Source organism: Myxocyprinus asiaticus, chromosome 43, assembly GCF_019703515.2.
Source record: "Myxocyprinus asiaticus isolate MX2 ecotype Aquarium Trade chromosome 43, UBuf_Myxa_2, whole genome shotgun sequence".
Taxonomy (NCBI): domain Eukaryota; kingdom Metazoa; phylum Chordata; class Actinopteri; order Cypriniformes; family Catostomidae; genus Myxocyprinus; species Myxocyprinus asiaticus.
Window position 1 is genome coordinate 23,286,057 of NC_059386.1, and position 18,520 is coordinate 23,304,576.

The window sequence follows — 18,520 nt, forward strand, 5'->3', positions numbered from 1 at the left end:
TGCTCTTTTGCTTTAATGATTAATGTGCTTTTACATCAATGAAACAGTCCTTCAATTTATTAATCATACATTTTATGTAAAAACTATAACCATGGAATTCCTCAAATAGGCACTTCTTTTAAATGTTTGTGTTAATTATAAGTGGAGTTACATTGGTTTTAAATGAGGAACATAATTCTGTTTAAGTACAAATCTGAGTTATGATGGCCAGTGCCTACTACAAAACTGCTTAATGCTACTATATATATATATATATATATATATATATATATATATATATATATATATATATATATAAAACAAGAACATCCTCACAGAAAACCCAAAATGCAGAAGAAATTCACCATTATTTCCATTAATATATATTAAAATCTATAGTAATTAGAATGAGCATTTACTTGCAAAAAAAAAATACAGAAAATCTGAACCACTCAGCAGTTTGTTTGTTTTTTAATAAAAAGTGGTCTGCTTTGGACATGATGATATTTTGATATAAGAGAATTGTCATCTAATTGTCTATAGGTCCTATTTATGTTCCATTTCAGTATCCTCTCTTCTGTGAATTGTTCTCATAACATGCTAACAAACCGTCTTAGAGGCCGAGTGGGATATCTGTTTCTGAGAGACATCAGTGGAATAGGGATGCTTTGTCTATATTGGACTTCCTGTAGACAAGCACAGCCAGCATGACGATGCACAGCAGACAGAATACCCCTGCTGCCACGGAAACGCCTACCATTGCCTCTTGCCGTTTCAGATCCTTAGACACTGCACAGATATACACAGAAGTACATCAAATTTAAAGTTAGCCATAAACAATGCACATGTTTAATACTGACAAACGGTTCTGCATTTTAACTTGTTTGGTTTGAAATTCAACTACTCCGAAAAGTATATGGACGCTTAAGTCACACTTAAAGGGGCACTCAGCAGTATTGCCACTCGCCAGCTATTTATCATGGGAGGTCGCCAAAGGCTCGCTGAAATTCGCTAAAAGTAGCCAAATCCCGCGATGACGTCATTTATTACGCAAGACGTCAAATTTACATATGTAAATGATTGGCTTCCAGAGCTATGGCAATTCTTTAAAGGTGTAGAACCAATGTTTTATTATTTTTATTATTATGTTTTATTGAACTAATGATTTTACAATTAGTATTTTACTACTAATTATTTAGTTATCACTAATTTAACTTGTCAAACATTCAGACAGTGGGGGATTTCTATGTATTTATTTTGTTTTGTAATTAAACTGCATTATTGAACAATGTCAAAGTCCAAAATTATCCTAGCAATAATTAATTAATAATAAATAATATCATTTTAATTAATTTTTAAACATGGATCTATATGCCTTATAATGCCTCACGTGGACCTGTTTTGGAGGTAATACATACATACATATATATACATTGCCTCGTGCCGTTGTAAAAAAAAAAATAAATAAATAAATATATATATAATTTTTTTTTATTTTTATTATTATTATTTTTTTACATATGTTGTGTGATGCTGAACCATCAGTGTGTATTACTGTGTCACAATGACTTTTCTACATTGACACCTCATCTGTTCGTATCGCTTATCTCTACACTTTATTATAGATCAGGGGTTCATATCCATTCTCTCACTCATTCTCTCTCCCGCCCTGCTAAATAATTTCTCAATGCTCTTCTATCGCTGTAGGCTGACTTCTTTTCTAAATGGAGAGCATGCACGTGAACAGAGGTTGAAATTGTCGCAACAAATACCAACAACACGTCAGCTCATCAGTCATTCGTTTTATAGAACATCCATATGCACATAAATCCAACTGCTGATGGCATGCAGGTCAGTCATTTTACTTGAAACTCAGGGGGGCGCTAGAACACCGAGAAAAATGAGACATCATTCACGATTGAGCTGATGTTTTTTTATGTCGCCACATGTGGAAGAATGTCGCTAAAGCAGACTACAAAAGTTGCTACATTTTTTTGCTAGTTGCTTGATGGCTCTTTTACTTGCTAAGGGTTTCAAAAATTCGCTAAAACTAGCATCAAAATCGCCAAGTTGGCAACACTGGCACTCAAAAACTTTTCTGTTAGTGTCATTTGGACTAACCGTGACACCTAGCGGCGTGGATGCAGCATCATTTAAAATCAGTAGTTTTCAGTTTCAGATGCCATTGTAGAAATGTAGTATTCACAGTCAGACATGACTACTTTAATCAATGAGTGAAAGTGTCCAATAACAGAACGGTTACTGAGATTAAGTGAGTAGTATTCAGCTGGTCATGTGATTCTAACATGGCAGCCCCCATGTGCGAACCCTCTCCATGTAGAATAAAACAGCTTTTATAAGGTTACTGATATGACTACAGTCCTCATCTTGTGTGAGTATTCATGATTTTATACATATGTTTTCAAAAATACAATTTATTTATTTTAGAGTTAAACCTTTTTTAATGAGGAAAAAATTACTGAGTGCACCTTTAATATGTCTTTGCACAAAATGTCAAACCAATGGGTCTTTATTAAGGATTATTTAAAAGAAATACAGCACAAAGAACCAAACAAAAGAAGTTTTAAATAATAAAACAACGGATATATTGTTTCAAAATTAAAGGAACTTCTTCAGCACTGGTAGATTGTTTTCACTTGTTTTTTGTTTTACAGTAAGACAAAATACACATGTTAAAAATACATTCTCTGAAAAACCTAAATATCTTATGCAGTGTTGTTTCTAAAACAAGATAAATCAAATTGATCTTGTTTTAAGGGGTTTTAGATCTTTTTAAAGAAAAACAAAAAATTATCAAATATATGATTTTTGCCATAATATCAAATGTTTTAGCAGAGAAAAAATTATGATCTAGCGTGGATTTTCTTGATAAAAAAATATATATAACACAATCTCGTGCCAGATAACACGATTGGCTATAAATAGCATTTTAGCTTAGCGTAAAGCTGACAATTTACACAAGGTTTATTTCTATTTCTTCTGCTCCAAACTTACTTCTCTGTCTGCTCGTATGAATGTAACACATCATAAGAAAGTGTTTCACCGCTGTTCAAATGCACTTTGGATCACATCGTTTATATGTATAAATGTTTTTCATCTGAAAGGACTAAATATTAAATGAAACAAATGACAGTAAAATGCAAAGTAAACTCTTCAGTAATCAAAATACTTTTTGAATTTAACTCTATTTGGATTACCAACGATTTAAATTGTAACTGAAATGGAATAAAGTTACTAATATTTTGTATTTTAAATATGTAATCCCGTTACATGTATTCCGTTACTCTCCAACCCTGATTATAAGTGTGACCTGGGGCAAATACTGTTGGTTTATTGGTGGATTTAGAAAAAAAATTATTATAGTATCTGATCCTTTAATCCAGATTTCCTTGCTAGTTTACTACATTATAGAAAAAAGATGTATACCTTCGGAAACAGGTGCAGTTGGTTCTCCTAAAAGGATTTGAAAAAGATGAAAAAAGGCGAGTTTAAACTCAGTCACTGTATTATATTGAAAGTTATATACAGCATAAATATGCAAATTATAGTACAACATCCGAATCCATAGTCATGTTTACATATTCATGCAACATGGCAGAGCTGGTGGCTGTCTTGCCACTGTCCACTTTGGTCATGATTGGTCCAGAGGTGACTGTCGCAACATCACTCACTGAGGTTCCTTGAGCCGATTGGACGTCTCTCCTCCTCCTTAGAGAACTTGTGCAATTCTGATTATAGTGCCATACAATGCATTTGAATACTGTTAGATGCTGGATTGGGTCAGTGGAACATACTGACATAGTGGGGTTTTCATTTGAGGCCCTATTGTATGTTATCGTTGCTGGGTATAAAGGGGAGCTGGGGGGCATTGCCCCCTAGATTTGCCTTAAGCTCCCACAGACACTTCTGATGCCCCTGCCCAGCCTGACAGCAAAAGTATTAATGTTCTGCCCCCCACCCCTTACCAAAGACTGCATCTTAGTACCGGCCCTGTTACATGTTGAGGTTTTTGATAAACCTGTATGTTTATCAATTTGTAAGGTGTATTCATACCTGGCGCAAGGATCTACAGAAAGTGGTCTCGCAGAGTCTGGTGGCACAGTGAATGTAAAATGTCGACACTGTCCTGTTCTTGTGCTCTACGAAGCGAAAAGCCTCAAACGAGAAGCGTGCCACCTGTTGTTCTCCATTCACACCCATTACGGTTTGTGGATCTTGAGTACATCTGAGAAAGGCAGAGAATGAAAGCTTTGACATCACTTTTCATTTAATAATTTTCAATGATTCAAATTTAGATTGGAATCATTTGGTGGAATAGTTTACAATTAGACTGTTGATCAGTTAAAAAAATTGTCAAATTGATTAAAGGACACAGAGATTTCAGCCTTCTTCACACTTACCCAACAAACAGGTCAAAGGATGTGCTGTTGACTGGGTAAGGGCTAGTGGTTGCATAGCACCGATCCAACAGAACATTGAACCTTTATAAAACAAAATTTTAAAGTGATCAGACAGCTTCAATACTAAAGGCAAACTTGTGAAAAAATCGAAAGCACAGAAGCTCAGTTTCGACATCATTTCCTAATACTGTAGATTTTCACTTAGCAAGTTACTATACTTCAACCTGTGATCATTTCAGAAAGGTCTGGGTTTTCATTCCAGATAACACCAGGGCCTTCACTAAAATTCATATGTTTTTATGGGGGCGGCCCTTCTTTGCAGGGCCCACTAAGTAGGCTCTACCAAAGAAGATCTTAGTAGGACCCTCTGAGAACAGGGCCAGGGACTACATTCTTGAGTTTCATTCAGAGTTGCTACCCTACAAGGATCATCCTGGAAAACATAACTAAATCTAAATGTAAGAAAAGTACCTTTGTGTGAGATTAGTGGCTCGGACTTCCACAAAAATCCTAGACTTCAGCTGGAGACCCGTTGGGGGTACAAAGAGATGAGTTGTATATGTGATGTCCTTTGAGTCAGGGTGGAAAACCAGATTATGAACACATCATAAAACAGTGATCAGTATCATTACATAATAACACGTCAGTACAAAATTACAAGCCAAAGAAAATGAACCTACCTCAAATAGCTGCATGCTGAGAGTGCTGATAAAACTACCATTATTGTCTTTAATTGCCAGATTCACTCCAGATCTGCCCAAAAATCACAGAGTGACAACAGTTTGTATTTGCATGACATAATATCTGATTAGATCATCAGCTCATTTAGATTATACACATTTCAGGAGACCAGGACTAGTTGTCACAAGGTCTGGGTAAGATATCACATGTTTTATTTGTAGTACATGTATTCAATACAATTTCTGTTGAACAAAATAATAGTTTGTTATACACTCACTGAGCACTTAATTAGGTACACCTGTACACCTACTTATTCATGCAATTATCTAATCAGCCAATTGTGTGGCAAAAGTGCAAGTGCAGATATGGGTCAGGAGCTTCAGTTAATGTTCACATCAACCATCAGAATGGGGAAAAATGTGATCTCAGTGGTTTTGACCGTGGCATGATTGTTGGTGCCAGATGGGCTGGTTTGAGTATTTCTGTAACTGCTTATCTCCTGGGATTCTCCTGGGTCACAAAAGGTCAACATGTGTTAAATGTATTTTTTGTCCAGAGATATAATGTTGGAAATGTTTGCTTTTTGTAGCCAAGACTCTGAAATTGGCTAAAAAAATAAAAAGTGTGACAACTAGCCCCGGTCTCTCCTTTATATTGATGGCACTCACACACTCATCTCTGTGTTGTTCACTAAGTACTGCAGTGGGTATCTACAGGAAAAGAGGTATATCATATCCTGCCGGTAGGTGATGGTTCCAGCATTTGGGTCCTGAGAGTTGACCATCCCAGAGATGTTCACAGACTGCACACTAGAGAAGTCAGAGAACAGCCCAGATCCCACCTCCTGAGTGATCTGTTGAGTTGAATAAGTTCAATAGTTTATTATATACTGTATAAAGAAAGACGCATGTCTCATTTAAAGTAACTTTTGAGCATTCTAAAAATCTAACGAAAAAAATGACAACCTATGTCTGACCAATTTCATTCCATACACAAGTAATTTATGTAAACAAAAGACATTAATACACCTGTTTTAGCTCAATTTCTTTGGTTGCCCATTAAGTACAAGATGGACTTTAAGTTTTTTTTTTTTTTTAATTGTTTGTACTGAATGACTTGAATAATAATTGTACAAAATATGTTTGTAAACAATTGGTGTTTAAGGCATTCTAATGCTATATATATATATATATATATATATATATATATATATATATATATATATATATATATATATATATATATATATATATATATATATAGAGTTATGTAAACAATAACGGATCAGGTGATGCTGCTTTTAGCCGTTATGCCCAAAAACAAAAAACACGGAACCTTTTACCTATAGAGCGCCCATACAGCCTACACAGTGACTGCCCACTTTTTCAGCTATCTGGGTTGCAGAAATATTTTCCCCAATTTCTTCCATATACTTTTTTATAAAATCCTTCATAACAGAGGAGTACGCCATGAACCAAAACAACCAGCTCCGAGATGAATCACAACATCACAAACTTTTTTTAAATTATTTATTATTATTATTATTTAACATACAAGACATTTGATTAGTGAAGCTTTCTCTGCTGTACCATGGGTAATGTAGTTGTTTACCATTAATTCCACTATCATATATGATTTTTAAATGATGCATTTGAAATAACGCAGACAGATGGCTTCAACGGAAGCATATCCCATCGATGAACAACCTCGTAGCTCACGGTAGCTCTGTCTTTAAAGGTTTATAAGTTATAGTTGAAAATCTATTAGTCTATGGGATAAATGAATGGGATTTTTACGTCCAGAACCAGAATGTTATGGTCTATTGACATTAGACAAACTCTAAATATTCGCATTTTTAAAAAAGCTTCTGAAGACATCTTTTTATGGTAGCTTTTGATAAATATATATTTTAATAATTTAATATTATTTAATATTTAATATATTTTATTTTTTAGCAAAATGTTACACTTTTATTGTCATTCTTTTATTTTTATGGTATTATTAGGCTTTCTTTTTTTCTGTTTCGGTACTCTGACCTTTGAAGGTGTATTTTATTTTTGGTATTTTGCTATACAATTATTTTTGTCTCATTAATATTTATTATTATTATGATTATTATATCTGCTGAAAAAAATATCTACTACCGTCAGCTTGTTGGAGCAAGCAGATATGGACGTTTCAGTGATGTAGAATTGGAATTTCAGTACAGGTGGGTTGGCGGTCCAGTCAGCTGTTCCTTTGCACTCGGGTTTGGCAAACAGGCCATTAAAAGCCAATGTGGATTCATTATATCCAATGAAGTAGATGGGACACAGCAAAATTTGCAGATCCATCCTGTTTGTGCCACACATGACTGTGATATCAGAGCTGTCTGTAAAATAAATGAAAAGAACAGCAATGGTCATGGTAACTTTTCATAATGTTAACTGTTTGCCCGTCTTATTATTAATACAGAAATCAATCAAGCTACATATGCTGGTAGGACATATAAAACCACATGAACCACAACTAAAAGGAGGACACATCATTACGCTGAGCCCTATTATCATCCTACCTGTTAAAGAAAATACACTCCTCAGATTACAGAGTGGTCTCAGGTTCCTTTTTTGTTTCCAAAGATATGAAAGGTGAGATATAGTGAAGAGGAAAATAAGGATGCTTAAAGAGGAAGAGGAGATGGATGCATGTATGCTGTGACTGACCTGGCTCTCTAAATGTTGGGCTGATGAGGCAGGCATTCTGAGCTTCAGACTGGAGAATCAGGGCAAGTTGATACACAAGGAGGGACAGCCACATTATGCTCTAGCTGCAGGGAAAATCCCACACATCACACTATCACCTTGACCTTGATTGACTCAAAAACACTTTTTAAAAGCAAAAAAGCCATTTACTGTAAGAAAACGCAAACGCTTTCCGTTCTGCATGCATCTCTAACATACGAGCACTGAATAATTCTGATCTGTCACATGTTTTTGATGAGAGGGCCTAAACATCTGACACTTTTTTGAAAAGGCATACAGACAGACAGACAGACATATAGATATATAGATAGATAAAAGAAAGAATCTTTACTTCCTGATGATTGAGTAAAACATTTCCAATCCATTATTATATATCAAATAAAAAATACATTTTAATTACAAATTTTACCGTTAATATAGTTGTCAGTAGTTACATTTGTGTAAAAGTTGTATTGTATTAAAAATAAACAAAATTATAAAGAGCATGCACTACCTTGTATGAGTTCACCTTCTGTAGTTTCTTGCCTCTGTCACTTTCTCCGTGTTTATGCCTTAACTATATATACTGACCCCTTTATAGCAATAGGTGTAAGGGAGGGCACTGTAAACAAAACAGGGGTTATGAGAAATAAGGGGAACCAAAGCAGTAACACGAGGAGCTCAGATCAGAATAAATTCATTATCAGGTAACTTGGCTGGAATACGTGCACCATCTTACTCACATGGCTATTTCATACAGACAGACAGTATATTATTTTAATGCATTCTATCACTGTGTAGGCTTCACTTAAAGGAATAGTTCACCCAAAAATATGAATTCTCTCATCATTTACTCACCCTCATGCCATCCCAGATGTGTATGACTTACTTTCTTCTGCTGAACACAAATTAAGATTTTTAGAGAATATTTCAGCTCTGTAGGTCCATACAATACAAGTGAATGGTGATCAGAACTTTGAAGCTCCAAAAAGCACATAAAGGCAGTATAAAAGTAATCCATAAGACTCCAGTGGTTAAATCCGTGTCTACAAAAGTGATATGATAGGTGTGGGTGAGAAACAGATCAATAATTAAGCCCTTTTTTTTTTTTTTTTTACCATAAATCCCCACTTTCACATTCTTTTGTTTTTAGCAATTCACATTTTTCTGGGCAGGGAGGAGAATTCATAGTGAAAAATGACTTAAATAATTATCTGTTTCTCACTCACACCTATCATATTACTTCTGAATATATGGATTTAACCACTGGAGTCTTATGGATTACTTTTATGCTGCCTTTATATGCTTTTTGGACCTTCAGATTTCTGGCCACCATTCACTTGCATTGCATTGCTTTGTATGGACCTACAGAGCTGAAATATTCTTCTAAAATTCTTTGTTTGTATTCAGCAGAAGAAAGTCAGACATTTGGGATGGCATGAGGGTAAGGAAATGATGAGATAATTTTCATTTTTGGGTGAACTATCCCTTTAACTGTGTTATTATAATGATGCATTATGCAACAAGTGTCACTTGAAAACAAAAGGTGTTCAAATTTACAATAAAGAACGAAATGAAACATGGTCCATTCTATTAGACACATGGTGCACTGACTATTATGGTGTATATATAACTTATATAACCTATTTTGCTAAAGATTTTAATAATAAAATAATAGATTTTTAAAAAAAAAATAAGCACATTTTTATTGTTAGTCAAAAGTCAAACTCTTAACTGCTTAAGTAATTTTAGCACTCTTTTGTTTTATATTTTATGAACTGATGATAATGAAGAGCATCACAATACAGAATCTTAAACCAACAATACCAATGGTGTTAGTAATCCAATCTATTCATATTATTTTTCATAAGATATGCACACGTTTACACACATACACACACACACACACACACACACAAACAAATATCCTTTTTTGTGCAACTGGTTTCAGATATGTCGTCTTCGTGAGAAAAGATGGTCTCCTCACCTCATCATTTTCTAGAAATAGATATCCCACCCTTTCAAACAAAGCCTGCCATCGTCAGAGTGTTATTTTAACAAAGACAACCCCTCTTAAAATTATATGAGACTGGAACAACGTAGTACATGATCTTCTAAAACAGACAGTCAATCTGGCTATCTGGTTCCTCTGTCACATTGTTTCATTTTTAATCTTTTGGATACTAGAACATTTATATGGCTTTTGAAGTAACTTGGTTTGACTACACCTGTATAGCTAGCCAATGATCTGCACTGTGACGATCTCTTCAGATTCAAACTGATAAAAATTTTTCTAATTATTTCATAAATTCAATTAATTCAGTTTTTTCATAAACATAATGGAACTCCTTAAAGGGATAGTTCACCCCAAAATTTAAATTCTCTCATCATTTACTCACCCTCATGCCATCCCAGATGTGTATGACTTTCTTTCTTTAGCAGAACACAAACGAAGATTTTTAGAAGAATATTTTATCTCTGTAGGTTCATACAATGCAAGTGAATGGTGACCAGAACTCTAAAAAGGAGATAAAGGCAGCATAAAAGTAATCCATAAGACTTAATGGCCCCATTTCCACCTGGTATTATGTTGTGTTTCGGGTGATCTAATCACATGTGATCAGGTGAGACATATCGCTGTTTACACCTGGTCACTTAAATGCACCTCCTGTTACCACTTGTGTTCGGATTTGGAGGGATAGGTCTCTGTTTAATGACGACATATATCAATCACTATGTCATTGTGTTACTGCATGATAATAAAGCGCAATAAAGTCAGAAAGACAAAGAAAGCGCGACAAAAATGGCATGCTGTTTCTCCCAGATCCGGTTGAAATTTTATCTAAGCACAAATGTAACATGTCAAGCAGAATGATCTGTTATTTATTAAAGGAGCTTCAGGTGTTCGTGCTTGTCATCTGTGTTGATATCAGACATACTAAAGAAGATTTGTGAAGCACGTGATTGTGTATGTATCCGCTTTTTTAAATTTTCAGATTGGATAGTTATTTTAAAGCTGCTCGTAAAGGCAAAGTTTTAACTCTTGTTTTAGTGCAGCGGTTGATTGGCAGGTGAGGGGCGGTGCTTCACTTCTGCCGGGACGCATACACGATGGATTAAGGCATGTGAATGCAGATGCATCTTGCTACGCAAGCTCGATTTCACATGTCGTTGCATTGTGAAATATGTCAGAGCGCAATTCATAAACTAACGCAAGTACGCGCTGTATTCTCAGCGTTGCTGCAAGGGGTGCTACAGCAGATTTTCTTTTTTCAATCAACAACTGTCATGGCAGAGCAGCAATTTGAGGAGAGTCTTGCCGAACAAGTTAGATTATACAAACATATTTTTCAGTCATCTTTTTAGCAAATACAAAAGCACACTCCTCAACTGTCAACATGTTGACTCCACCACATGCGGTTTTGTGGTGCCTAAAAAAACTCTCTTCCCCCTTGTGGTCCAAGGTTTGTAACCGCCAGAGCAATGCAAGACCACACGTAATGTATGTTCAACGGGATCACGCGTTGGCCATAAGTTGGCGAAGCGCTCGCTGCTGCGTTTGCATACTTGCATGAAGTATGTTTGGGCCCTTAGCGTTTACACCTCAAGTGCGATGTGGAAACATGCCTTTTTGACCACATTCGTATGTGGTTTCTGTGATCAGACCACAAAACTATTTAGACCTGTATTTAGGACTGACCACATGTGATTGGATTACCTGAAATGCATCTTAATACCAGGTGGTGCATCTTGACATCAGTCTCCTTGGCGACCATGATTTCAAGCTTGACTACACTTCCTAGTGACTGATGCATGTGCAGATCGCTAGATGGTGCTATTGACCTGTTCCATGTGACGTCACTGTGTGACCACGACGCCATGTTTGTGACCAAAATTCCACATTTCTTCAACATGCTACGCTGTGGGATGCGACAAAAGTCTGCATAATTTTTGTTCCTATTTATAAATCTTGAAAAGGCTATACTGCTGTGTAATTACCAGAGCCAAAATGTATTTTTTCTTTCAGTAAAGTTTTATCTTTCAAGTGACAGCTTAATTTCGCCAAAGTCAAGCAGCAATGAAGGGGGAGAGCATGGATAAAAACACTTCTGGGTCTTTGCTTATTTATTTAGACATGTCAGTTATCTGTACACATGTCAATTTTATTTACAAAACCATCAATTCGGATACAATTAAACTGGAATTGCACATACGACGATGTTATTCATAACACTCAGACTGTAAAAAGGTATGCAATAACTGTAACACATTGTAATAAATAAAAAAGCACTATAATGTAAATATGTAGTATATATTTAATGTTTATGCTAATGTTAATCAATAAACTACACAACATACCATAGTGATCAGACTTTATTCACACCACCAGACTACAATGTAAACATTAAGTCTTATTTACTAATATGCCTTGGTTGCTTTCTTTGTATTATTCATGAGTTAAAAGCAGCTCTTACATTCATACAGACGGGATCATCACAGATGTTTTGTAATATTTTGTCCAAATCAGAGCAGAAAACAACAAAGACATCAGCAACTTCTGAATGAGAGGCATTCCCTTACATCTCAGTACACTTGACATTGCGTCAGGAAGCTTACGCTATGGGGAGTGTCCTTCTATATGACATTTCTACAATAAATTGGCTATGATGTTTAAGCCCTGCCCTTTTAGGCGAGAAGCTGTCAGGTATAAAAGCGGGCGTGCAAACACCATTCCTCAGAATTTTCAAGACAGCGATTCATCTCTCGTCTAGAAGCCTTCTACTACTTTGCTGTCGATATACACGAGTCACCGGGCGGGATGTTCACGGCAATGAGAAGAATCACCGCTCCCTTGCAGTGTTCCATTGAACATTTACTCTGCCTCGCCGCTTGACACTTTGCTGGTGAACAGCCTGCTTCAGCATCCTGATTCCCCTCAGCGCTTTGGCAGGAGTTTTGTGTCCTTATAAGCTATTGTGTTATTGTTTATATAAAATTAAAGAGCCTCTTACGTGTAAGCGTCTTTTTAGCGATGTCATTCTGTAAGTGTTCCTTATGCGAGGGACATATCTCGCCGTCAGATCAGCATGAGAGCTGCATTCACTGTCTGGGCTGCACCAACGCAGAGATAGCTCTCATAGAGACAGACTGCCCTCACTGTGAGGGCATGAGTCTCAAGACGCTTCGCTTGCTAATCACCCTCGTTCTGAGGGACGATTCTGCCTCCCGTGCCCTCCCATCCGCCTTTTCTGTGACTCCCGAGGGATCACACGAGGAGGCACGGTGGGGGCCAAGAGGTCGAGGGCCCTCAATCAGCGCTAGTTGCACGAGACGCTAACACTTTTTCAGTAAAGAGCTTTCCCACTTCAAAGCCCACATATTATGCACAACTGCTTCCCAATGGTGAGCGGCACATTATATCATACAATGAACAAACCAAATTGCCCTCTGTCCCGTTATGCGGATGCAAGGCGAGCCCTTATGGGCATTTCCGACTGGGTGCTAAAAATGATCGAACATGGTTATACAATCCAATTTGCACGTCAGCCGACCATTTCAATGGTGTTCTGTCTTCCACGGTTCCGTCCGAAGACACATCAGTGTTACGAGCCGAAATATACAATCTTCTTGCAAAGAACGCGATAGAGGTTGTTTCAGATGAATTAATAAGCCTGCTGTCCTACTGCATGAATGCATGGCAAGTCCTCATGGGCGTGTCAGACTGGATGTTTAAAACGATCGAGCATGGTCATATGATTCAGTTTATACAGAGATTCACACTCTCCAAGCAAAAAAGCAAATTTTTCCCCAGCCAATAAATCTACTTTTTAGGAGTTTGTCTTGACTCTGTGAGCATGCATGTGCATCTCATGAATGAGCGTGTACAGACCTTTCTTCGGTGTCTGTCTCAGTTCAAACTGGAAAAACATTACTACTGAAGTCATCAAAGAGAATGCTGAGTTTTATGGCGGCAGCATCCGCTGTCATACCATTATGTCTGTTACACATGAGACCTCCCAGTACTGACTCAAGCGATGTTCCACATTGCGCATCGTGGTGACTCGCCGCTGTCTGGCTGCTCTAGCACCATGCACAGCTCCGGCCTTCTACCAACATGGTGTTATACTGGGTCAGAAGGAAAGTGCTGACCACAGATGTATCCAACACAGGTTGAGGCAGTGTGTGTGATGGACCCCTGACTTTAGACACCTGGACAGGTGCAAAACGGGTGTGGCATGTCAACCGCCTAGAGCTACTGGCTGTCTTTCTATCTTTGAGAGCTTTTCATTCCGCCATCGTGAATCACCACATTCTAATTCGTTCGGAAAACACAAAAGTAGTGGCGTATATAAGTCGCCATGATGCCCATGTATGGCCTGCGAAATGCAAGTATGCGTTTCCCCCGGTGCGCCACCTTCATTCTGTCATCAGCAGAGTCTGAGTGGACATGGAAACAGTTGTTAATTGTGCCAAAATGGCCCAATCAGTCCAGGTTTCTGGAGATGGTGGAAATACTGGACGGATCTCCATGGGAAATACTGTTGAAGAGAGGCCTTCTCTCTCAAACACAAAGCACGATTTGGCATCCCCAGCCAGAGCTGTGAAGTCTACAGGTATGGCCTTTGAACGGAGCACAGCGGACGATCAAGAATTGGCTCAGTCGGTTATGAACACCATTTTACAGGCTAGAGCACCGTCCACGAGATGCTAAAATTCGTAAATTTCTTTAAGAACGATTGGATGCAGGGGTCACGCAGGGTTTCTGTGGCGACTATACTGTATCTGCATATCATGCACCTGAAGCTGGCACCTCTATAGGCAAACATGATTTAATCATATTTCCTTAAGGGCGCAGGGAGGCTAAATCCCTCTCACCCAGCTACAGTCGTGACTTGGGACCTAACTTTGGTCCTAAAAGTGCTCGCAGGGCCTCCCTTCGAGCCTCTGGAGTATGTTGAATTGCGTGCGCTTTCTCTAAAACAGCCCATATTATGCTCATTTACAGGTTCATACTAGAATAGGTTTACATGCTTTAATGTTAAAAAAACACAATTGTTTTCATACTGTACATTGCTGCAGCACCTCTGTGGCATGGGGGGCGTGGTCATGTGTCGGTCTGCAGGAGAGAGAGAGCGGTAAGGCTCGTCACCTGTCTCTAATTATAGCGATGGTGGAGGGAGACCTGAAAAGGCACGCCAGAGCATCAGAGTGGGAGAGAGAGACCAGAGCCTGTTCCTGAAGTTATATGTTATACTATTAACCTGTTAGTGTTTTTGGTTTAAGTTTTGTAAGACACTGAGAGAGAGTAATAAAATACTCACCTTTGACTATTCGATGTCTCCTGACTCCTCCATTGCCCACGAACTTAGAAACGTGTTACAGTGGTGCCGAAACCCAGTAATTGGAGGATAACGCCGTTATGGACTCTACACTGCTGGACGAAGATATCAAGTCCCTCGCCAGCATCCAGCAAGACCAACACCAAGCCCTCTTGGAGTTACGTCTGGAGCTAGCACAACGTTTCCAAGCCCTGCTCCAGGAATTCTGGAGCCTGATCGCCAGAGAGGGGGCTGGCATTGCGAAATGTAACGCCCCTTACCATAACCAAGTTTTAGCTCCCGAGGCTTCCTGAGCAGCGCATTCCTGAGGTTGGCATTATGCAAATGTGTTACATAGTGATGTAGCTATGTCACGGAGGTAATGGCTGGACTGCAAACCAGGCATTTCAGGCAGTTCAGGAGCAATGTTTTCTGTGGAAGAGAGTAACTCCCTTTGGTGTGGACTTTTGCTTTTTAACTTTGCAGACCGTTTACACGCACAAACAGCTATATTGCACACTAAAGGAAATGTAAGACCGCATTACTGCTGGCTTTGGCCTGAGTGATTTGCAAGCACTGTCAGTTGACAATTCATGTCTGGAGTTTGGTCTGGATCTTTCAAAAACCACTGTCAAACCCTGAAAAAGGCTATGTGCCGAAGGTTCTAACCACACTCTTCAGAGTGCAGGTGGTTCACCTTCAAGCCTTTTTCCTTCCTCCATTTAATTCAAATGAGAAACAGTCCTTGCATTTGTTATGCCCTTTGCTAGCGCTACACATACGTTGAGCACACCTGCCAATTCAGGACTGTCTGACCAGCTTTTTGTGTGCTATGGAGGATGCATGAAAGGAATGTCCGTTTCCAAGCAAAGACTTTCTCACTGGATCGTTAACGCAATCGCACTGGCTTACGAGTTGCAGGGTGCGAATTGCCCATATGGTGTTAAAGTACACTCATGGGCATGGACAAACGGTGTGTCCTTACAAGACATATGTATTGCAGCAGGATGGGCTTCTCAAAACTCATTCGCAAGGTTTTACAACCTAGACGTAACATCTCTCTCATAGCAAGTCATCTCTGTCTAGAGCACTTGCTATTTCATTGGCCAAGCATATACTTATGCCCCTCTTTAAGTACGGGCTCCCTGACTTTTTACACAACTACCTACATTCAGAACGTTGCATTTCCCAAAAGTCACAAGCACTTTAATTACAAATAAACTTCCTTCCTGACTGGGTTCGTGAAGGGGTTAATTCATACTATATGACTACAGTTCATATATCCATTCTGAGTGTTCACCTCCTGGCCCACATGAGGGACATTCACTTGCGGCATATTCATGTCGGTCACCGTCCTGTGGGACTGCGTCATCATGTTTCCTCTCTGGAAGGTTATGTCGAGTAGTGCGGCATGATGGGACTCTGTTCCCCATAACGTCAGCTTCCTGTCGAGTGTACTGAGTCGTAAGGGAATGTCTCTGTTACACATGTAACCTTGGTTCCCTGAGACATAGGGAATGAGACATTGAATAACCTGGCCGTACCACGGACTCTAGAGTTCTTTGAGGTGCGAGCGATGCTCTCTTGTCCCTCAATCATTCTGAGGAATGGTGTTTGCGCGCCTGTTTTTATGCCGGAGAGCTTCACGCCTAAAAGGCTTAAACACCATAGCCAATTTTAGAATTGCCGTTATTGTAGAAAGGTTTCAACTAGATCGTATAGAAGGACACTCCCCATAGCATCAGCTTCCTGACGCAATGTCTCGTTCCCTTCGTCTCAGGGAACTGAGGGTACATACATAACCAAGACGTTTACGGTGATGTACAGAGAGGCGTGTACTCGCCAGTCACACATCAGACTTGCTGGCGTACGGAGGTAAATCGTGGATAAAATGTATTTAAATGTCCGCGAAAGTCAAATTTGGCAATATTTGTGCTGAACTCAGACCTGTATACACCTTTCCTGGGACTTTGCATGGATCAAAAGCAATTTTTGAGGTTTATCTGGTCAATAGGAAGTGTAATCGAGCTTGAAATCATGATCACCAAGGAGACTGCTGATGTTAAGATGTACAGTGAAAAAGGAGTTATATTTTGGACTGTTCTCACCCAAAACCAAGTGGATAGCTTCAGAAGACATCGATTAAACTGCCTGAGTCATATGGATTATGTTTTATACAGACTTTATCTCCTTTTTGGAGCTTTTGGAGCTCTGGTCACCATTCACTTGCATTGTATGGACCTATAGAGCTGAGAAATTCTTCTAAAAATCCTCGTTTGTGTTCAGCAGAAGAGAGAAAGTCATACACATCTGGGATAGCATGTGAGTAAGTAAATGATGAGAGAATTTTCATTTTTGGGTTAACTATCCCTTAAACTATTAGGGATATTCACCTTATATTTGTTCATCTCCATGGTAATAACGTGCCTATTATATCAAATAATTCTCAAGTAAACAATTAATGTAGCGCTTTTACAAATTATAATCTTTACATTTTTGTTCATCTCCATAGTTACAAGCTACTTATTAAATGCTAATAAAACTCAGCAATCGGATTGTATTTACCATTAACCAATATGTTTATTTGTGGTAAATGGTAAGGAAATTATGAAGAAACATTTAGGCATGAAACATTGTGTTAATATGAATACAGAATAGCAAGTTCACCACGTATCTGTCAAGAAGAAATCCATAAAAAAAAAAAAAAAGCCACAGTGTTTTCTTCGGCGATTTGAGTTACAGCAACATTAGTTAACAAATAACAAGCCATATGCCATAGTAGTACAGTACAAGTGATCATACGTGCGAATGTCTCACAAACAGGAACAATCTCAGGTGAATGTTGGTTTCACGGAAGGCCAGAGCTTAATCAATCAACAGTATATGGTATTCATCTTTCATCCTCAAAGACCACAGTCTCTATTTTCCATGTCAGTCTTATTCGTTCATTTTCACTTAGAGCTGGTATATTTGGTCACTGCCTTTGTACCCTCGGACACGGCGTGTTTGGCCAGCTCCCCCGGCAGCAGCAGTCGCACGGCCGTCTGGATCTCCCGTGATGTGATGGTGGAGCGCTTGTTGTAGTGCGCCAGACGCGACGCTTCCCCGGCGATACGCTCGAAGATATCGTTAACAAACGAGTTCATGATGCCCATCGCCTTTGAGGAGATGCCAGTGTCCGGGTGCACCTGTTTCAATACTTTGTACACGTAAATGGCGTAACTCTCTTTCCTTGTCTTCCGCCTCTTCTTGTCCCCTTTCTTCTGGGTCTTGGTGACGGCTTTTTTCGACCCCTTTTTGGGAGCTGGGGCTGACTTCGCAGGCTCTGGCATTTTGACAGTTTTCACAATACACCACAGTCACGAGTTCGTTAGGATATTCAAACGCGTAGCGCAATTTT

At 38.6% G+C, this 18,520-nt stretch overlaps 2 protein-coding genes across 2 annotated transcripts; both read right to left on the reverse strand.

Moving 5' to 3' along the window:
* Nucleotide 1: 1 nt before the first annotated feature.
* LOC127433924 (zona pellucida-like domain-containing protein 1) lies at nt 2–8,638 on the reverse strand. The gene is made up of 11 exons (XM_051686298.1): nt 8,316–8,638; nt 7,784–7,887; nt 7,226–7,452; nt 5,750–5,934; nt 5,081–5,153; nt 4,872–4,969; nt 4,401–4,481; nt 4,054–4,225; nt 3,617–3,728; nt 3,427–3,453; nt 2–768 (listed from the first exon to the last, which is right to left on the reverse strand). The coding sequence occupies exons 2-11, from the start codon at nt 7,875–7,877 to the stop codon at nt 629–631; spliced, it is 1,209 nt and encodes a 402-aa protein (XP_051542258.1). The 5' UTR covers nt 7,878–7,887; nt 8,316–8,638; the 3' UTR covers nt 2–628.
* A 9,037-nt stretch (nt 8,639–17,675) lies between these two features.
* LOC127433931 (histone H2B 3) lies at nt 17,676–18,515 on the reverse strand. Its single transcript, XM_051686308.1, has one exon. The coding sequence runs from the start codon at nt 18,450–18,452 to the stop codon at nt 18,072–18,074; it is 381 nt and encodes a 126-aa protein (XP_051542268.1). The 5' UTR covers nt 18,453–18,515; the 3' UTR covers nt 17,676–18,071.
* Between the last annotated feature and the right edge of the window lie 5 nt (nt 18,516–18,520).